Consider the following 21,472-nt stretch of genomic DNA (forward strand, 5'->3'; position numbering starts at 1 on the left):
ACACAAGATGTGGACATGTTTTTAAAAAGGAGGCTGGATTAAATGCAGGAGATTTGATCTAGTATCATGTTCACATTGTATTTATTTTGGGTATTTGCAGTTCCACAAATCCACCAACAGAGGGAACTGAAAGCCCATTTATAAAATAGTCATCCTCTGATAGCGGTCATGCTTTGAGAGAGATGGATACATGACCCAAGAGATGCCAGTGAGGCCTGATTTAAAAAATATATCTGCTTACATTGCTTACATACATGTGCTTTAATGCCGTTCAACTGAAAAGAGTAGATGGCCTAAAACTCTGCCGTGGGAATGTAGATGTAGCTCGTGATGAGATGGGACCTGAGTCCATTTAAACCGATCTATCTACTCTGTTTATCTACTATCTACTCAATCTAAGTGTTTCGCTCTCATATTTTTATTTCAGTTTGATTTTGATCCAAACAAAGCCAGCAGGTAGGGTAACTCTAAAGCTCACCTCCAGTGTCTACCTGCAACAGTTCAAAGCTGATATTTTAACATTTCAAACACTATTATGTATTAAGTTTACCTGAAGTCACCGTCAGTGATCAAGCTGTGCTCTGGAGTGCAAGGGTTCCTCAATCTGTTTCTATTGGCTGTCCATCTGCATGTCAGCAGTCACTGCTGCATCCTGGGCCCCAGCTGTTGCTGTGTCACATCTTGTTTACACCAGGGACCAAGGCAATGTTTGACCTAGTTGTTGAAAAGCCCAAGAGGCAAAGTCAAAAGCACACCACACATTACACAGACATGGAGAGAATAAAGAAGCCATTTTGTAATAGACATGAACTGACATTTGTTAGAATTAGGCGCACTCGACATAATGAGCAAACATCAGTAACTGCTCCAACAACTAAGCAGAAGAAAAGGTGAGGTCGGGGCTTGGGAGGCCAGTGGGAGCGACGAGCTGCTACAGTACGACAGTTTTGTAAAGACAATGTGGTTTTAATGGAAACAGCACACTCAAGAGCTGATGACAGGAGCTCTGTGAGGAATACAATGAAGCACGGTTATTTAAGATGATTTGATCTCAGTGTGTCAACATGGAAGACAGCGTGTCATTTTTAAGGTTTTATTAGGTTGGATCAATTACAATGGCAACTTTGTGATATTGATTTTGGATCATATTAGTGATGGTAAATGAAGTAGGAAAGGCAAAAACAACCTTAAATAAGTCAAGCCACCAATAATAGATCCCCTCATGAAATGAAAATAAACTATTTTTGTAGCCAAATACTGTAAATGTTTTCTTCAAACCATGAGTGGACAGCATTGATTAAAAGTTCTGACACAAAATCTTGCTGAGAATTGGAGCATGCACGATCTGTGTTTTCCAGCAACCTGCCTGCATGTCACACGCACACAGCTGTAAATATATTCTTGTGAGGACCCTAACATAATGTGTTCCCTGGCGTCTTACTCCAGCCATTAAAATGTAATGCTCAGCTCCAGCCCTCACCCTGAAACGAGCCAAAACCTAATTATAACCTCACCTGTAAAGTCTTGGTCTGTCCTGAAGCAAGGATGGCCAAAACATCCCAAAATGGCCTTACTCCCAATGTCTAAAACTCAACCTGGTTCTCACAAAGATAGATGTACATGTACTCAAGCACACACACACACACCCTTATCGTCGCTGTCCAACAGCTGCCCTGTACAACCAGTGTCTTCTGAGCAGCTACTGGGGCTACTAAAGGGCACCTTGACAGAACTTGATGAGGTCCAACAGTGTCTTAATTCTGATGTGAAGCTGTTTCCATTCAGTTACAGCGAAGGTGTGTGGAGTCCAGGTAAAGAAGTGTGCCATTTTTCTTCAAATTTGTGTGAAGTCCCACCTTCAACATCCAACTGATAACAGGCAGTAAGGCAGCTACTGTCATTGGCTGCTTGAGCCATGACTCACATCCTCATTCGCCGGTAAACTGAGCAGTTCCTGGATCCTTTGCATGTCCTTATTGGTTTCCTCCACCTGACAGTTGACCTTCAGATCTCCAATCAAGTCGTCTGTCAGCTGCAGACGGGCCGTCCTTGATTGATGGAAAACATGATGTGTCAATAACAGGACATGATAACTAACTTGAATGTAAAGTCAGGGTTGCCTTTTTATGGTTAGTGAAGTATCCTACACAAATGTAAGAGAATAATAAAATGTAATATATCACCATTCTGCGAGTCTGAGCTCATAGAGTTCCCTGCGCTCCCTCCTCCTCCGCTCTCTGACAGTTTCTCCTGTCAGCGACTGCATGCTGAGGATCAAAGCACCAGTGGGAATCCTAAACAGAGGATTGAGCATGTTAGTTAGTACCAACATGAGTGACGAAAACATCAGCTACTGTAAGTTTATTAAAACAAAAAGGTAATGAAACCAGTGACACTGTGGAAACCGGGTATGTAATAGATCTCTAAAAGACCTTTGTGCTGTTGCATAATCTATCTGTAACAAACCTAGCTGCCTTATGCAAGTTCTGTCAAAGCAGCGACTTTAATTGAGTAAACCTTCCAAGCTGTCTGACATTCCCTCTCAGCTGCCTCTTACAAAGTCACACCCCCCTCTGCAGGCCCTGCAGCCCCACCCAAACCTTCCAGTCACACCTCCATCACACCTACCGCCACGTGCCCGGATGAGGGCAATTCTGTGGTGAGATCTGGAGCATGATGTGCTTTCCGAATATCTGCCTGCTTTCATTTCGCCCCCTTCCGCCCCCGACTGCACCTGGCGTAGCCAGGGCCGGGGCTGTTTGCACACATCAAATGCTCCAGGTGGCTGGTCCCTCAGGCTGACAGTGAGAGGGAGAGGAGGGGGAGGAGGCAGCAGCCATGCTAGTACAGAGCCAACAGGAGAACAGACTAGGCTGAGCCAACACGGAGCTGATGATCAGAGACAATCCAACCCAGCCCCTCCAGTCTGTTGCACCATCAAACACCTTACACTTAATCTCCATTATACGATCAAATTCAAAACTGTTCTTGGCTCTGTGTATTCAGCGGAAAGTGGCCAGACGATCGAGTGAAAAAAGTGGGACAGAGAAAGAAGAGAGGGTTGAGGGGCGAGAGGAGACGAAGCGAGGAGTGAAGCATAAGTCTAGATCAGACCATGGTAGATGGAGATGAGAGGCTGCAATAACAGAGATGGTGTAAATGTAGAGGGGCAGCTGCTGCCTTGGCCTGCTTCCTTGCTCTAGTACCCAAAACATGGCCCTCTGCAGTGCACATGAGTCCCTCTGGCACCGTGAACAGAGGTGGGGGTGGGGGGGTGGCTGGGGGTTCAGCTGGGCAGCAGAGGGTTGCTGGGAGGGGCGCAGCTGGCTGCCAGAGTGCTCACTGCTCTCAAGCATGAGCAAATACGCATGTCTGTTACAAACATAAAAGCATAGCAGCTTCTGACGATGTAACTCAACTCTGTAACGAGGACTGAATAAACTAGATGAGTTACTGTATAAACTTGATGTTATGGATGCTTGGGAAGCAAAGGCCAACCTTACCCCAGCACTGCTCCGATGATTGTCCCTGCCACCATGCCTCTCATGCCCAGGTTCAGTCTGAAAAGGCCTCCAGTCACAGCTGCTCACACACACAAACACAAGTTTTATCACCATCATTCATAGCTCAATGTGCTGGCTCTTGTGATGAACGTGTTAAACCAATCTGTCAACAGGCAATGACAAACTGGCAGGCAAGGATTATCTTATTTTCATTCATATTGTCAGCACCAGACATTTGATTACTAATAATGAACTTTTTAGGAGCTGCAGGAATGTTGTCAGAGCGTGTACAAAACTGGGCAAATATAATTTCTGCACAATATAAACTCCCATTTTGTGGACAGTTAGTTTCTGGAATAACCTTTTGATACTTTTTTCATGGGCATGTCAATGCTTTTATTTAGACAGCTGCAGTAGAGAGATGACAGGATATGAGGGGGGAAGAGAGAGATGAGGAATGACATGCAACAAAGGCCCTCAGCCAAAAGTGAACCGAGGACATTGTGGTTCACAGGCGGTGCCCTAACCCCCTAAGTATGACAGTAATGTGGTCTTGCAAGGAAGAAAAAATGTGACTATTTTGCTGAAGATAAATAAAAGAAGAACCACTTGGTGTCTGTCTGCTCTGGGGGAGATAACAACGAAGATGTTAGGATGAAAAAGGATTACAGATGCAATTTATAACTTTATGTACACAAATTGCCATTTTGGAATTCTTTTGACACTTGAAATCCCACAACACCTTTTAGTTGATACCACGAAAAGGGAAAATATCTGGTTGCATGTTCAATACTTCTCACATCACCATCATGTGACAGGAAACTATTCATCTTACAAACTGGACACTGGTTGACAGTGCTTAGCAGCAGATGAGAAACCACCTGTGGTATTGGCTAAATCAAACCACAACAACAAATCAGTGATGAAATCAGTTTGTACATAAAACAGGATGCACAGGATCTGTCAGTTAACAAAGGTATATTTAACATTTTGGTGACTGACATTTAAAATCTTTTTTAAAGACAGACCTGCTCCTTGCACCACTAATACTGCACACATAACTAGTGGCAGGAGTGATGTGTGGGGCTGAGTTTGTAGGGAACAACTCCTAGATGGAGATGTGTGAATGTGAAGCTGCCTTGTTTTGACACAGTGAGCACCCTCAGTAGGCTTTCCCTGGATAAATAAAGGTTTAAAACTGTGATAAAGCCCCACTGAAGCCCATGTGACTCACCTCCAGCTGCAGCATAATGGCTCAGGGCATACTTGTCTCGGTACACAGACAGCCCTGTGCTGACAGAACTAGAGAGGGAACAGATGAAGGGAAGACAAAATAAAACTTGGTTTAGAAAAAATAGCTGAATCTAATGCAGCTTATTGTGTAACTCTAATGCAGTAATGTAACCCTAAACCTAATCAAACGGTCTGATATTGTCAGTTGGTTTGCTTACTTGAACAAGGTGACAAAAGCAGCCACTCTCCAGCTCCATCTCCACCCGTACCTCACGAAACCCCGGATTGCCGCATTGTGAGCTGAGCGCTGATTTAGACAGACAGACACACAACCTTCTGCATTATCATTATCCTACAAAATTACAGTTGAGCATTTTCTACTTACTTTTTCCCAGTAGTGCAGTCTTTTCTACTAACATCGAGGGTTAATCTCATAATTTAAAGATCTTGGTATTATAACTATTATTATTACCACTGAGAAAAGGTCACTATAGCCTTATTCCTGCATTGTGCCCTTAAATCGTTACACCTTTGTCACAGATTTTCCATCAGTCCTCAGCTAGTATTCAGCTATTCTGCAATAGGGATAATAGCACACGCACAATCTACAGAAAGTTCACCGTCAGCCAGTCACCTACTTACCACTGCTTCCACTCGGCTAGTGTAGATTTCCGCCTGGCTGGATTGGATGTACATCTGCCTGGCATGGCGAGCTGCTGGCAGGCCTCCGTAGATCAAGCCTGCTAGTCCAGCCACTATGCCGCTTTTTATCACATTGGTCAGCTCCTCTGGGTACCTCTGTGTCACACTACAGAGAAACAAGAGCAATTCTTTCTTTCGAGAATCAACTCAGTGCCACTTATTCCTCATATTTTGACAAAATGTGTTCAGATATTCAAATGTAACTATTCAGAGTCTAATATAAAACATTTCAGGAGTACTGTGCAAACAGGCAACATGTACAGATTCATTGTATCATTGTAGATCATTTCACTAATAATATATATATTTTTGCCAGTCCAGAGTAAGTGAGCCCCACAAGACAAAAAGACTGTACTGTATTCTGAATAGATGAGTTGTGTCGTATCTGGAATCTGGAATAACACAAAATTCTGCAACACAGTCACTAAAACTGCCCATCAAAATATTATTAAGTGCTAGACGACGACTTCCCGTTGGGTTTTGGACAGACTTTTTTTTTTAAAAACACGTTTCAGCTTTAGGAAGTAATCAGAGGTGAAAGAACAAAAGTCAAGAAGGAAAAGAAATACCAACTCTCTGTCAAAGAGGTCCTTGACGCGGTCCCATCCTGTGTCTGGGAATTCTGGCTTGCCCATTTTGCTTAGCATGGTGCTGGGAGAGGGGATGGGTGCAGAAGCAGGGCTGGTGGAGGAGGAGGAGGAGGAGGAGGAGGAAGAAGAGGGCATCTGTGCAGGCTGGGCAGCAGCCACATCAGCTGCATGGACCCTAGGGAGCAGGAAGCAGAAGGAAGGATGCCTGGCGCTCTGGATGAGGCCCTGCAGTAGGCCGGTGCTCAGCGCGCCCCGAGGGGCTGAATCTGCCTGCCGTCTCTGCAGGGCGAAGCTCGTTCTGGGCAGCTCTGGATACATCGCGCTTCAGCTGGCATTAGGCTGCAGCAGAGAGGCAGAAACACATGGCCATCGGTGGGGATGTTGCACTCACTAACTCGACTTAAGCTCCATCCTCAAAATAAATAGCCTAAAGGCAAACGAAACCCTGGCAAGACTACACAGGCTGCCCAGTTTAGCAGCTGTTAAATGGTTCAGTCCTATCAAAACACACTGGACAGACTTTCTGGAAAAAGGTTTCTTTCTTGACTTCAGAATGCATCATTGAACTTTCAATGCACTGCTGGGACCCTCAGGTCCTCTGTGCAGGGTGTGTTGGCTGGTCCAGGGTCACAGATGAATACAGAAGGCCACTATCTTCACAAATATATGTCTCCAAGACTCAGGAAACGCCACCCACCAAATATTAAACTTTTAATTTAACAGCCATGGATTGTCTCAGATTTAGCTAGACTGCTAAATTTCATCAGCATTGCCTGGACAGGCCAGTGCACAAAATAATTATGGCATCAAATGTTATAGTCTACTAGATTGTATTTGTTCGTTGATAGGGGTACCTGCAGAGTAAGAATTTCATTGTACTGTCTGGTTTTCTGTGCATATGACAATAAGCATCTTGAATCATCTTGAATCTAAACAAATATTTCAGGCTGATGAACATCTTTCCTTGTGATTGCAAAATACATACATGCAGTCTTGCAAATATTCAAGGTGAGACAGGACTGAGCCAGTAAAAGATACTAGACATTGCTGCAGATATGTGTCATCTGCAGTTTTGTCCTGGCATGCACATAAATATGGAGTGATCTGAATACAAGACCTGTCCTCTGTATGAATTACTGAAGAGAAACATGATTAAGATATTTCTTTGTCATCTATATTTTAACATATCAGCTGCATGCCCTCACTTGTTGCATCATAATGTAGGGACCTCTGAGAATGTAGCAGGTTAAAGTTGATCAACCAAACAATAACTGTCAGAGAACGGATCGACTAATTCTGATAATCAACTGTCTTTGACTTTTGTCCAGTTCAGACACCAACATTGCAGCTCACAGCTTCACAAATGGGAAAAACTGTTTGCTTTTGTGTACATCGAGGGTTTGTTATTGCTCGTCAAGCTAATTTAGCAAGCTAGCAAATTGTTTGACAGCATTTAGTCTGTTCACTTGAAATGGGCATTTGATAAAAATCTGTGTCATTTTACATTAAAGGAATAATGTCACCTGCAAAGTCTCTAAGGGCGTCGTGCACAGCCTCAGTTCACCTGCTAACTTCCCCCCAATTAGCCTGATGTGCTACACCTGTGTCAGTTCAGGCTGAATTTCCAGTGCTATTAGCTAACCTCGGCTAAAATATCACCGCTTTTCCTTCTCTGTGACAACAATACCCAACTACTTTACATTATACTCGCCCACGAAGCGTGAAATTTTCGTTTTTCGTTTGTTTACATGCTTTGGTCCTCAAAAAACTACAGGAATTCATGTCTGCCCGATAACGGAAGCATCGCTGTTAGCATGTAGCATGCTATTAGCCTCTCATAACACAGGGGGAAACAGCTTACCAGCAAGTGACGGGGAACAACAATGACCCTTTTGTTTTATTTTGAAGTGTCGGAATCCCATCTAATGTCCATAGATTCTACTTGGTGTCAACATTAGTGTTTATCATTATTGCCCTCCTGCTGTGTGTTTCTCACCATTGACTTTCCGACCGGCGTCCTACACTTTGACCTTTGACCCCCACAGTGCAGCTACACAGACCTCCTGTGAGAACAGCGCCGCCTGTCGGTGGAGGACTGAGCATCACACTGCATGTGCACCAGTTCAGACACTGTGGTGAGACAGAGAATTACTAAATACATTGATTTTAGTAACTCAGTGTTTTGGATTTACTTTCATTGGATGCAGATAATTTCTCCCGTTGTAACCACTGTCATCAAACAAGAATAACTCTTTAAAGAACTAAACTGTTTATTGGCATACGACAAAATTGCTGCACAAGACGTGACAACAACCTGAACGCCACACTCTGACCAGGCACATGATCACAGCTTTTAGGTCATATTAATATACTAACAGGCATCATTACCACAGCTCTTAATAATGCTATAAAAATAACAGCCTAACATTGGTGAGAATCTGCTAGTTCACAGTACAGTGTGATGAATACTACAACATATTCAGCATTATTCTGTATCAGCTATACATCACCCATCATCTCTTAACACCAAGACAGATTCTTTTCAAAAGGTAAAAACAATTAATGAGTGCTTCTTGGAAACTCAACACATCAAAATACAACTAATTATTCTAACGTTGCTATTGCTTACAGTTGGCACTTAGTGTGGAGTAAAAATGTTGACTGAATCATTCTTTTGTGCTTTCAAGTTAATAAAGTTATGGCAGCTCTCAGTTCCGTCACTGTTGCAATGAACAAATCAAACAGAATGTGGATGTTATGATGAGACTTGGTAAAGGTCTGCTGGGGTTTCTTTAGTTGTCCAGTGGAGGGCAGTGTAGCAAAGCAGAAGTAGTGCCACCCTATAAGATTGAATATTCATGATGCACTGATGGAACTTTCCTCCCCATCAACAACAGACTCTGTGCACTTAATGACAAACAATCAAAAGTATTGTATCTATACTAATAGGAATTAGGTAAATATGGACTTGAATAATTAAATCGGGGTTCCTGGGTAGAATACCTCCCATATTTTTCTTCATGCATACCAGATAATGAAAATGCAAATAAGCATCTTGTGGTACGTGTTAAAGCTGACAGCAGTGAATATGCAACAGCTTGGTATCCGTAACAAGTATCATCAATGGTACATCCATTGTGGATGTATCAGCAAGTGTCAAAAGTCAGCATCTGTGCTGTGAATCAAGTATCTATCCTTAGAGTTTTACGTGCGCCACAGCTGGAGGTGCAATGGTCTGCAGGAAAAGTCAAAAAGGTCAGAGGGGGGTTTGTTCAGACTTTTCACTCGGTCCCTGTTGGTCAGATGGTGTCACTATGACATCGTCAAGGTCATTTTCTCTCCCACCAGATTCACATAAGACTTTAAACAACTGCGTTTTACAGGCTGAGCCGCGCTCATGATGAATAATCTCAAAGTGATCAGTGACCCACTATTGACAATAAGCCACCTAGTGGCAGCTGAAGGAATGGCAGCATCAACAGTTGACACTAAACGACACCTGTGACTGTATAATACAAAGCTAAGCACCCGGTCACCTGAAATCATTTGAGATAAATGTGAAACATATCTAGAAAAAGCTTAAGACTTGAGATAAGCTAAAAAACAAACTGTGCTGTGCATTGGACAAAAACGAAACACAGACATCAACGTGTGACGTTGCTTGTGAGGAAATCACGTTGCGGTGCGATGATTACATTCATAATCTAGAGTTTCCCTTCACTACAGCTGCCCTGGTCCTGCACAGTGTCTCTCTTATAGCTCCGTCTTGCCAGATCTGTGGACAATCTGGTTATAGTTGTCCCTTCTTTTGGGTTTGTAGATGAGAAGATGGGCAAACTCGGTCAGGAGCCTCTTCCAGTAGCAGGAAATATCTTGCATCTGCAGGTGGCTCAGGATGAATTCCTTACCCCTGTGTGGAGGAAGAGAGACAGAATAACGTCACTTGAAATTATGCAGCCCTTACTGTTCATTTCCATTCAAATTCAGTCATAAAATATGATCCCTTACCTTGTGGCGATCTCCTGTGCAATGGCATCATTCTCTTTGGCAAACTGTAGCAGCTCCCTGGGAGACAACACATGTCACGAAATCTCAAGACACCTTAAAAACATTCAACCATAACACTCAAACTGCAAAATCAAGAGCTCCCCCGTTCTGGGGGACATTTACTCAGGATTTATGACCCTTTTTAGGCTGTAAACAGTCCAGCTGCATTTGTCTCTGCTGAGGTTTGGCGCCAGTAAAATGGAAGAAATGTGGCACCACAGAAAATTGCATGTTTGGTCTTGTGATGTATATTTTAAGGCGTTCCTACTTAGAGCTGCAGAACATGGAAGGAATAAACAGAAATTCATATAAATAGCTGCTCTGCCTGATTCGTTGTTGCTGACTCACCACTGTGACGGAGGAAAACATGACTCAATTGTAATGACAAGGTGTAAAATCTGCAGTTGTAACAGACACACAGAAGGAGAGAGGCTGTGTTCGTACACAGAGATCACATAATATCGCCATAGAGAAGCTTTGCTTTTTTACACTGAACCAAACAGCGCAGGCAAATCGTGTGTGTGATTTTAGATCGCATGCTGGCTTTTTGGAAGCAAAGGAGGCTGGACGTGTGACACCACAGCACAGTGTAAAAGGGGCTTGTAGCCAGGAGAGAGACAGATGAAGCTCAGCACTGTATCAAGACCAAAGAGAAGCAACAACCTGCTATTTTTCATGTGTGTCCCTTTCTGTCTCTCCTCCTGCTTGAATATGTTCAAAGGCTAACAGCAGCCTCAGTTTAGTGTGATATCATTATTGTGTGACTGTGGTATCTCACAGGGATAGTTCAGATCCAACACAATAACTGTGTAACACAAAATAACAGAAACCAACCAACCAATCAAAGCAGTGGTAGACCAGCAACTCCAGCAAGGTAACATTACGGTTTTATCTATGGAGTGTGGTGGCTTTGTAGAGAGCGCTACCACGACTGTTTCGGGTTTAACAAAAAAGTAAAAATCAAGCGCTTTTAGTGGACTTCCTTTGATAAGAGTTAGCCCAATCCACAGGATTTCTGTACTTACACGTAATTTAGACACCAAAATACATAAAAACAGGGCATAGGTTTAAAATCGCTGAAGTTACCCCTTCATTTTTTGTTGAGCTGATAATATGAATTGATACACTAACTGTTGCGGTACCTGACATCAGACAGATCCTGCTTGACTGGCATGTAGTGGACCCAGGGTTTGAGCTGAGGGTAAAAAAACTCCTGCCATTCATCTCCCACATGAAACACCAGGGAACCACAGAGGAAGAGATGTTTGAAGCGGAAGCTGGCGGCCACACCACGGAAGTTGAATAAATATCTGCAAGCATATTGCAAAAGGGGGGTCAAAAATGATGTACAACATTTTGCGCTAACAAGCATCTTAAAATTCACATTTTGTCACTGATCTAAAATCCAGCTTACTTGTATTTGCAGTGATCGACCAGTGGGATTTCTTTAGCAGGGGGTCTCCCTAGTGTGTCCTAAAACAGAGGGATGAACATGGGCTGGTAAACATAGACTGATTTTCACATTGCTCTTCCTTTGTGAGTCAACATAAGAAAAAAGTCACAAGGACGTAAGTTTAATCTGCTTGTGTTTATCTCTCAAACTGTCCTGATGCTTTAAATCTCAAACAGTCACCACACAAAGCAGGGTTAAAAACAGGCATGAAATTACTATAACATCATGTACAGTAACGTTATGATGATTATAAATGGATTTGGCCTTGGAGTGGTGTCAGTAGGACCGACCTTTTCAGACTTCCAGGCCTGGTTTTTTGTGTATTCTGCATCCGCCAGTTCTGGAGCTTCTCTGGACAGAAGAATCAGAGGGTCGCGCTCTGGACTGGTTCTGTTAAAGAAAGAGAGAAGACAAAACTGTAGTAAGAGGACAGCAGAGTTTCAGCCAAAGAAATGTAGGTAACTGACATGACAACATTTGGATTGTTCTATAATATCATATAATCACACACACTAATAAATTTGCAGGACTAACCGGGAGCCTCTGAAGAATCCTCTGGACTCCTTCTTCTTCCAAGGCCACTGCGCTGCAGACCTACCACAACACATTATATGGATAAGGAGCACTGAAATCATACCTCATAAGCTATGGATGTAATCTATGTGTTCCATAAAGCCTTTTCTCATTTTGTGTGTATTAATCAAAAACAAATATGTGTCATCACAAAACAGCACATCTGTGAGGCTAAAACCAGATATTTACAATAATGCTTAGTGTATTTGATAAACTAAAACTATTATTGTCTGATCAAAGTTAGTTGAGGTTTATCTACCCACAGCCCAAGGGGACATCTTGTTATTGCTTGTATTTTTTACCAACAGTCTAAAATCTAAAAGATATTTGATTTATTATCAGGGAAGACAAAGAAAATCTGCAAATACTCACATCTGAGAGGATATTTTGTTCCCATTAACTATTGAACTGGTTTATAATTCCAATAATAGTAAATACACACTTATAGACCTTATATATGACCTTACTTTTTAAGATCATCCCTCATCAGATCCCATCTTCCCAGTCCAGTGGGGTATATGGGCCACACAGCAGGCCCGCCCTCCCAGAACGTCCATGCAGGGTACATGATGTCCTGGTAGTCTGCTGTCTACTCACATCAAACATGCATACGTCAGAACCAGCTATGGTGCACAAACCTTTGTGTGTGTTTATAAGTGTGCACAAAACTAATGCCTAGAGTCTGACCTTACTGAAAGAGAAGACAGGCAAGGTTGGCTGCACCCAGTTGGGGACTTGAGGGTAATCCCTGACATTTACCACCATCTCCAAGTCAGGTACCTGGTCAATCACCTCCAGGATGAAATGCTCCACACCGCTGCACCTGAAATCAGGACACAGACTTGGGCTACGCTGCAAACAGCTGTGTATACTATGTTTAAGTCTGTTTTGACTGACTGGGAGTCAGTCAGTAACAATGCATTTCAGCTTTAGCAATGAACTCTGAAGTGGTCTCCTTACCTGGCGGGAAACATACAGTTTTTTTCTCTGTACAACTTGTGTCCAATGATCTGGTAGTGGGTGCCCACCCCTCTCTGAACTGTCGCTGCCATGACATCCTCAGAGATTCCACCTTTAAAGGGCCGCAAGTCATGTTGCAGGACACTGAGACAGAAATGAAGAACGGAAGAGGGAGAAGCAAGGGAAAAACGATCACGCCACCAAAGATTGATCCAGTAGCAACAACGTTTTATCTGATTACTTTATAAAAAAATCTGCATGTGAACCAAAGTTGGGTTACAAAACAAATGGCACCACACCCACCTGAGATGGCAGCTGCAGTTGACAGGGTTGCACGGTTTGTACCCTTCAACAGCATCAGAAATCTTCTCTCTAATTTTCTTCCACTGTTTACCTACAAACAAAAGCAATCAGCTTCTCAAAAAACCCCATAATGGACCAATTCTACAATTGAATGGATCATGAGGCTGTCATCCACTGTTAGGAGAGTGTCCCCTACCAAGCCAGTGGCCCAGCATTTTGGAGGGTTTGCCTTTTAATCACTGTTCCACACAGCATATCATGACTTGCAGCATAAAATATCCTCTGTGATGAATGACTCGAATAATGGGAACAGCTGAAATTCACGTTGGTGTCAAGGCAGCCTGCCAGAGCTAGTTAGTGCTAACGGGCATCTGTAGCCAAAACACGCCCAGCCTCAATGAATATAACCACGTATTTAATGTAAGTCTTATTCTACAAAGTTGCTGTAAGTGCTAACTTTTAAAAACCATTCGTGCAAGTCTTAAAGTTGGCAAATAGTTAGCTTGGTTGGGAGTTAGCTCGCACGCTAGTTAGCTAGCTGGTGAAGTGATGAATGACTCCAGCACCAAAAGTTACCTCAAGTGGGAACAGCGAAACAAAATGCAGCAAAGTCTTACTACCACTTTTTGGGTGGTTTCATAAGTCGCTTTTTTGTTTAAAAGTGTATTACCTGACGCGGGGACCAAACATAAATCATAAACTTGCAACAGTATTAAAAACCTCCACAGCCAAAAGCGCTCCATTTTTCTCTGAATCGACCAGCTTTGTCTGGAGGAACAAAGCGGTGATCTGTGATCTATTACTTCTGGCTGAATCCCGTCATTATGGCAATGCGCACAAAGAAATTCATTTCAGGTGGCGTTACCGTAACGTTTGGAAGATTAGCCCCAATCGGCATTAAAGGGACACTCCTCACAAAATCTGTCTTTTTATATTCATACTCACGCTCCATCTGACCACATAAATAAATCAATTTTTCATTCATTTCGTAGCATATTTCATTTTCCAATGCATGTAGCCAAAGCCCTGTTATTAACCCCTTCATATGGATTGCTGGTGAAATCCCTACAGCTCCTCTGCTCTAATTTCTGACTTTATTTCAAGGGCATGAATGACCATCACATGGATGATGTAAATGGATTGTTGTGGAGGTGAGCTTGTGAGTCAGGGAGAGAAAAGGAGGAAAGAAAGCCTGGGAGATGTGGGCAGCAAGACTGAGTGACGGAGAGAGGAGGAGACACAAGACAGGTGGAGAGGGAGAGATATCAAAGGAGAGCAGCAGAGAGAAGCAGAGAGAGAGAGAGAAAATAGTGATGAAATATTTGTGAGAGGTTGATTTCTCTGCAAACTTAACGCCGCCTTGAAAACGCCTCCACAGCTGAACAACAATGCAGCAAATGTGGCTTTCACTACTATCTGGCCTGTGCCTTCACCTGGTTTTCCTTTGCAGTGCTGAGGAGGGTCTGGAGTTCCCGAACTTTGACGGGAAGGACAGGGTGCTGGACATCAACGAGCGCAATTACAAGAAGGCCCTGAAGAGGTACGACCTGCTGTGCCTCTTCTACCATGAACCTCTGCCTGCCAACAAGGGCCTGCAGAAGAGGTTCCAGATGACAGAGCTGGTGCTGGAGGTAAGGGAAAAGGTCTACAGAGGTGGGAAGAGCAGAGACACGGAGATATAGTGGTGATATTCTTGCTTTATTATCTTTCTACATTTCAGGAGTGTGGAGGAATCCCTGCAATGCCACTTTCTGATTGGTTCTTTGGGTTTATATATTGCAACTAACGTCTTTATTAATGGTTAGTTGGTCAATGCTTTTCGGTTGTGATAATCCCTTTGGCAGCTGCGTTGGAACAATGCAGTTAAAAATGGTAGAAATCCATAAGTAAATACTTGCTGGTTTCTCAGATTTTAAAAGCCATCAAATCTGAAGTTTTAATTGTTAATGGATAGTTAAAAAAACTCCAGGTTGAGCTTATATATCTTCTATAAAGCACGAGTAAATGATTATATATAGAGGAACTATCTCTACTTTGGGGCAGCAACCAATTATTCTTTAGATTATTAATGAATCCATTCTATATTCAATTTTTAAAAAGTAACAAATGCCAGGCTGAGAGCTCCCAAAGGCCATTTCAGACATGTTAAAATTGCTTGTTTTGTCCAGCCAACAGTCCAAAACCCAAAAACCCACAGTTTACAGTTTATATTTGAGAAGCTGGAGCAGATAATGTTTGGTGTTTTCAGCCAAACTGGCTTTAAGGGTCTGAAATATCTCTAATAACTATTTAATGGACTGCCATGACCTTGAATCCTAATGAGTTTAGTGATCCTTTAACTTTCCTCTTGTCCCACCAGCAGGTCAAAGTTTTTCTTTAGACCGAGACTTACATACTATACAGCTTCTGTCCCTCAGTTCATTATGGAATAGAATAATCACTTCAGCAAGACTCTACATCCCTACAATATTTTTTACTGACTGCTTCAGGCACAAAACACCTGAATCCCTCCAGGAGGACATTACTGCTGATGAAGGAGGAGAGCCGGAGTGTCAGGGCCCTGATGTATCTGATGTCACTCATATCATAAAGACATCTCAATAAACTCCAGCTCAAACCCCCTGGGTTAGACTCGCAGCCTCAAACAGTGCTCATTTGACTCAAACCTGCCAGAACAAGTTAAGCAGACCGTGAACGCCTCATTCGTCTTGTTAGATTGTCTTGTGGGGTGAAGTAGGATTCACAGCTGTCACACAGTCACTGCTGTACCTGAACACTCTCTAAACTAGTAAGCAGTGATGTTAATCCCATTACGTGCCCTCCTCTGTGGTTCACATGTATCTTGGGATTGTTTCTAGGTCATTCTGTTAATTATAGCTTGCTCCCAAAACTCCTTACTATCTGGCTGTGAACTAGAAATAAGCAGATGCATGCCTGCATCCTAATTCCCTCCTCATTTATGAGCTAAAAGCACGAGCAAAGGGTGTCCATGCTTTTCACACCTTAAATTTGTTCGTTTTACTCGCCCAGAGCTACCTGTTTGGTTTTCACTTTCTCAGTCCTGTCATGCCTCACGCACCGAACCCAAGTCTCTTCACTTCAGTGCTATTTCTAAATCTGTTTTTCCTCTCTCAAGAGGAAGCGAGCTGAAAGGCAAGCAGTCCTGACTCGCAGCTTCCCTCTAACAAGGAAACTCCACAGGGGGCTCTCAGCGCACACACACCGCGGTAATGAAAAGATGTATTGACGAAGACAGCAGCAGCTGTGGATGCCAGCTTGAATACACAGCACAGAAGTGCCAAGCTAAACACAGGGTGCAGAGGAGAGGGTATGAAGTGTTTTGATCCACAGAGGCTCTGTTAAGGTTAAGGTGATTTCAGGTAGTCTTTTTCAAAGATAAGACGAGCATAACAATCAGGCTGTAGCCTGGATTTTTGTCATGATGTCCCACATCAGCGGTCCCCAAACCTTTTGTTGTCCTTGATGGTAGCTGGTCATGATCTTCATATCTCTGAGTAAAATAACTGCATCACCATACTTAACCCAGCAAAAAACTAACCGAAAAGTCACTCATTTAAAACATTAAGAATAGATTAATAAATAGTAAATGGAGCTCAATCATAGACGAGAGCACAATAGCTTTAAGTTTGAATGTAAATGTGCTATCATTTGGACAGTGCTTTAGATCAGTAGGGAGGCTGTTCTAAATTTGCGTGGCAAAGTGCTACAAACAAACAAGTAAACAGACAAAGTATGTTAAGACTTTTAAAACACTGGCGGCAGCATGTTGAATAACTTTCTTTGATTAACACGAGAACATACGGCTGCTGTTAGATCCAAGTCCACAACCACACTTACATTCCTAACAGTTGTTATAATGATAATAACAGTTGTTGTTTCCTGGGTCCAGACCTTTGAGTTCACCTACTCCTTCTATGGAGTTTAACAAGTTCTGTCTGACATCAGGCTGCAGTTGTTACAGATAAGGAGTAAAGGTGCGCCACGGTTTTCTGCCTTTATATAACTCCTCATGCTGACTGACATGTGCCTGTGTGAACACCCAGCTCACAGCTCAGGTCCTGGAGAACAAAGACATCGGCTTTGGGATGGTGGACTCCCAGAAGGATGCAAAAGTAGCCAAAAAATTGGGTATGACTCATGTGCCTTCATCCTCATCAGTACCAGCTGTATTACTGTGCATGCTGAGTGTCCCACTCCACATTTGCTTTGATCCTAGATGAGAATCTTCTATAAAATCCCCTCTTATGCTTTCTTATTCAGACAAAATATTACCTTCTTTGTGTCATGTCTCGTCATGTGTGTTAAGTTGTCTATGTTCACTTGTGTCTAGTCTTGTCTCCTACTTCCTGTTTTATTTTGAAACCCTAAACTGTCCTCTCGTTGACTTCCTGCCCTTGTGTGTTTCCCACCTGTGTGATTGTCTGCCCCGCCCTGATTGGTCCCACCTGTTCCCCATTACCCCATGTATAAATAGTCTGCGTCTCCCTTTGTCTTGTCTTGTCACGTCACGTCTCAGTGTTGAAAGCTTCTGTATTCAAGTTAAGTCTTTTGTTTCCATGTTCCATGCTGTAAGTATTGTTTGTCTTTGTTAAGTAAAGAGTGTCACCTGTCCGAAAGTCTCTGTGATCGTGCATTTGAGTCCATCCTGTTTCTGAGCCTACCCTTAATACTTTGTAAGACTTTGCTTGCCTGTAACTTGCTCTTAAACTATTATGGCAACATTGTCTACTTTTGTCTAAATGTGAAGCCTCAAATGAGCTAAAAATCCTACACTGTCCTTCTGCTGTTGAATTAGGTCTGGAGGAGGTGGGCAGCTTGTACGTCTTCAAGGACGACCGTGTCATTGAGTTTGATGGGGAGCTCTCAGCAGACACGCTGGTGGAGTTTCTGTTGGATGTGAGTGGACAGTCTGATCCTGCTACCTTTTTAGATGTGTGATCTTGTCAGCCATTAAGAGAAGAAATCAGCTGCAGCCTTAGAATATTTGTAAATGATGTATTTCATAGTAATAAAAGATTCTTTGAAGGTATTTCTCATTAACATGATATTCTGTGATTTCACATGAATACAGTTAGATTAATAGGTGGACTTGTAGGAATATAGAGGTGGAAAGGGTTTCGGGGTTCGCTGTTACCTATCACAGAAACATATAATCAGTTTAACTTTGTCTCTTAACAGACAGCTCAACAATAGGACTATGATTCCCATGAGCCTCAGCTGCCATTATTATAGAGAACAGGCATAAATCAGAGCTTCATTGTTGTGCCATGTTTTGTTGTGAACAAAGCACATTTGCAGAACAATTGCTTGATGATATGCTGCTTTGCTGTGTATTTTGACAGTGATCACCCTCACCTCCTTGTCTTATACTGCCCTCTAGGTGCTGGAGGACCCAGTGGAAATGATCAATAACGCCATGGAGCTGCGGGCCTTCGAGAGGATGGAGGAAGACATCCGCCTCATTGGCTACTTTAAGGGAGAAGATTCATGTTGGTTTTACCACCAATGCATTCATTAATCTTAACACATATTTGCATTGACAAAGATAGTGTGTGATTGATTAAAAAAAAAAAAAAACACATCAGCACCATTTCTGTCCCCTTAAGTTGCCTCAGTGTGATCCCCAGTGTTAATGGGATCTAGAGGCTAATGGAGCTACATCACCATGTAGCCTAACTGGCGGCTAAAAGGAAACCTGATTCCAGACTGTGGCACTCTCACTTGGTCTCACGAGAGCCTTTAAATAGCTTCTAGTTCTGTCTAATAGGTCAAACTGCAATTATAGTTCCTCTCAAAAAAAAAAGGGAGAAAAATTGAGACAGGGAAGATGCTATCTGGTCCAATATGACAGTGGCATGGAGTTTCATTAAGGAGCCTATTTCTGTCCAGAGATAGGTTGGTCCTTGGTTGTGACCTTGTTGGGAGCGGAGCCAGGAGCACATTACAAACGGATAAAAGTGTATTGGCGGAGACTTTGTTACTCTGGTGAAGACAGTACAATCACAATGGGAAATTGAATGAAGTGAGTGTGTTTCATTGCTTGCCTTCCTGATCACATAAGGTAGATTTGGCAAGGAATGTGACCAGAATGTGAATGCTGAAGTCCCACTCTTAAAATCTGTTTTTTCTCATCCTTACTTTCTGTCATTCTCTCTCAAGTTACTCATCAGTTGTTCTGACTCCCTTTTTTTTTTCAGACTACAAAGCTTTTCAGGAGGCTTCAGAGCGTTTTCAACCTTACATCAAGTTCTTTGCTACATTTGATAAATCTGTAAGTCTTCATATCTGCACACACACAAATTGCACGTTAATGCACTCTTTAAAGAGTGTGACGAGAAGATTAGTACCACTCACATGTCTGTGGGGTAAATATGAAGCAGCAGCCAGTTAGCTTAGCTTAACATAAAGACTGGAAACTGAGATACAGCTAACCAGGCAACCACATTTTGGTTGAAGTGTGTTGAACAATCTTAAATAAGCAAAGCATCATTTTTTTTCAATTAAACTCTTTAGATTTTCCTTGTTAATAAGCTTCATCCACTCATCACACAATAACCCATGATTCAATTCTCCACCTGCTCATCATAATGAAATCCTGGCATGTCGTATGTTTTAGGTAGCCAAACATCTCTCCCTGAAGATGAACGAGGTGAATTTTTATGAGCCGTTCATGGAGGAGCCGGCCATCCTGCCTGGCAGACCTCTGTCAGAGATGGACATAGTCGAATTTGTCAACCAGCACAGAAGGTTGATCAGATTAAAACCTTTTAAGGGTTATTTCACAGTGTTAAAAGCTGGTTAAGCATTTTATGAAACTCTGTTCTTAACAGGGCTACGCTGAGGAAGCTCCGGGCTGAGAATATGTTTGAAACATGGGTGAGTAGTTTGGTCTTAGAGTTGGCTCGCCAAACTATTTTTTAATTATACATTTTCAAGTGTTAAGCTGACTTGTCCTATGTTGTGAATCAAACCTAGGTCACTTAAGAATACTACTTAAATGCATTAGTAATACCACAAATACCTATTAGCCATGCATTTTACTAAGACTGGATTTTAAAGCCTTGTGCTGTAAACTAATTTCTAGGAGGACGACATGGATGGAATACATATTGTTGCGTTTGCTGAGGAGGAAGATCCAGGTCTGGGCCTTTTCCCTTTTGGTTTGGCAGTTATTTCCCTTTTTGTTGTCTTTAGCACCCGAGGGTGAGCTCAGGTTCCTCTGCTCTGTCATCCCCAGACGGCTATGAGTTCCTGGAGATCCTGAAAGACGTGGCCAGAGACAACACCAACAACCCAGAGCTCAGCATCGTCTGGATCGACCCTGATGACTTCCCTCTGGTTCTGCCTCATCATTACTTCACTATTTCCGACAATACTATCAATTGTTATTTGCTTTCCTTTCAGATGTAATGTAGCTTGTTTCACCCCTCCAGCTGACCACTTACTGGGAAAAAACCTTCAAATTGGACTTGTTTAGACCTCAGATTGGTGTTGTCAACGTCACAGATGTAAGTAATAGTTTCAATCTTAGACTGCACTAAAGTGAAGTGTTTATTAACCCTTACCTTGACTACTTATGTGCCCTGTCTTCTAGGCGGACAGTGTGTGGCTGGACATGTCCAACGACGAGGACCTGCCCACGCCTGAAGAGCTGGAGGACTGGATAGAGGACGTCCTGTCGGGGAGGGTGAACACGGAAGATGATGATGAGTCCGCCGACGAACAGGAAAGCCCCGACCTCACTGAGGACAGCTATGAAAGTCAGGACCCAGATGAGGAAGATGACAGTGATGACTAACATGTATGTCATGGGGCGGTGTCATGACACTTCAGACCTGGGTCAAAATACTCATACATTTGAACACTTTCCCTCTTTTTCCAAATTATTTAAGAACAAGTATGGCCTCCCAAAAAATCCTAGACTCTGTAGACTGTGGTTTAGAAGGTCAGGCAGATAAAACTGAGCTGATTAAAAGTCATTATGGGATGTTTTTGGCCCAGTTTTTAATAATGTTAGCACTCTGCCTGAAGCAGCACTTCTCCTGTATTCGTCAAGGATCAATAAACTAAAGTATCTGTGTCACATG

The 21,472-nt window shown here is 42.7% G+C and overlaps 3 protein-coding genes across 3 annotated transcripts; 1 reads left to right on the top strand and 2 right to left on the bottom strand.

Moving 5' to 3' along the window:
• Window positions 1-1,206: 1,206 nt before the first annotated feature.
• Window positions 1,207-6,482, bottom strand: timmdc1 (translocase of inner mitochondrial membrane domain containing 1). Its single transcript, XM_070855737.1, has 7 exons — window positions 6,012-6,482; window positions 5,379-5,544; window positions 4,955-5,043; window positions 4,738-4,805; window positions 3,504-3,582; window positions 2,184-2,294; window positions 1,207-2,048 (listed from the first exon to the last, which is right to left on the bottom strand). The coding sequence occupies exons 1-7, from the start codon at window positions 6,344-6,346 to the stop codon at window positions 1,898-1,900; spliced, it is 999 nt and encodes a 332-aa protein (XP_070711838.1). The 5' UTR covers window positions 6,347-6,482; the 3' UTR covers window positions 1,207-1,897.
• A 2,658-nt stretch (window positions 6,483-9,140) lies between these two features.
• Window positions 9,141-14,107, bottom strand: poglut1 (protein O-glucosyltransferase 1). Its single transcript, XM_070855780.1, has 11 exons — window positions 14,035-14,107; window positions 13,365-13,455; window positions 13,062-13,205; window positions 12,789-12,924; window positions 12,569-12,690; window positions 12,063-12,122; window positions 11,819-11,918; window positions 11,490-11,548; window positions 11,218-11,385; window positions 10,037-10,093; window positions 9,141-9,938 (listed from the first exon to the last, which is right to left on the bottom strand). The coding sequence occupies exons 1-11, from the start codon at window positions 14,105-14,107 to the stop codon at window positions 9,782-9,784; spliced, it is 1,167 nt and encodes a 388-aa protein (XP_070711881.1). The 3' UTR covers window positions 9,141-9,781.
• Window positions 14,108-14,752: 645 nt separating this feature from the next.
• On the top strand, window positions 14,753-21,183 carry LOC139223718 (calsequestrin-2-like). Its single transcript, XM_070855701.1, has 11 exons — window positions 14,753-14,995; window positions 17,429-17,513; window positions 18,181-18,281; window positions 18,766-18,874; window positions 19,583-19,656; window positions 20,002-20,132; window positions 20,216-20,261; window positions 20,470-20,524; window positions 20,623-20,723; window positions 20,819-20,893; window positions 20,980-21,183. Exons 1-11 carry the CDS (start codon window positions 14,753-14,755, stop codon window positions 21,181-21,183), a joined length of 1,224 nt encoding a protein of 407 aa, XP_070711802.1.
• The last annotated feature ends 289 nt before the right edge of the window (window positions 21,184-21,472 follow it).

Source organism: Pempheris klunzingeri, chromosome 24 (assembly GCF_042242105.1).
Source record: "Pempheris klunzingeri isolate RE-2024b chromosome 24, fPemKlu1.hap1, whole genome shotgun sequence".
In the NCBI taxonomy this organism is placed as follows: domain Eukaryota; kingdom Metazoa; phylum Chordata; class Actinopteri; order Acropomatiformes; family Pempheridae; genus Pempheris; species Pempheris klunzingeri.

Coding starts and splice junctions, on each gene's coding strand:
- timmdc1 (XM_070855737.1), bottom strand. CDS start 6,346: ATGTATCCAGAGCTGCCCAGAACGAGCTTCGCCCTGCAGAGACGGCAG. Junction 5,044..5,378: donor CTAGCCGAGTGGAAGCAGTG/GTAAGTAGGTGA, acceptor TGTCTAAATCAG/CGCTCAGCTCACAATGCGGC. Junction 2,295..3,503: donor ATCATCGGAGCAGTGCTGGG/GTAAGGTTGGCC, acceptor TCCTCTGTTTAG/GATTCCCACTGGTGCTTTGA.
- poglut1 (XM_070855780.1), bottom strand. CDS start 14,107: ATGGAGCGCTTTTGGCTGTGGAGGTTTTTAATACTGTTGCAAGTTTAT. Junction 11,919..12,062: donor GGATTCTTCAGAGGCTCCCG/GTTAGTCCTGCA, acceptor TTTCTTTAACAG/AACCAGTCCAGAGCGCGACC. Junction 9,939..10,036: donor GCACAGGAGATCGCCACAAG/GTAAGGGATCAT, acceptor TCCTCCACACAG/GGGTAAGGAATTCATCCTGA.
- LOC139223718 (XM_070855701.1), top strand. CDS start 14,753: ATGCAGCAAATGTGGCTTTCACTACTATCTGGCCTGTGCCTTCACCTG. Junction 14,996..17,428: donor TGACAGAGCTGGTGCTGGAG/GTAAGGGAAAAG, acceptor GTGAACACCCAG/CTCACAGCTCAGGTCCTGGA. Junction 20,133..20,215: donor TTTGTCAACCAGCACAGAAG/GTTGATCAGATT, acceptor TGTTCTTAACAG/GGCTACGCTGAGGAAGCTCC.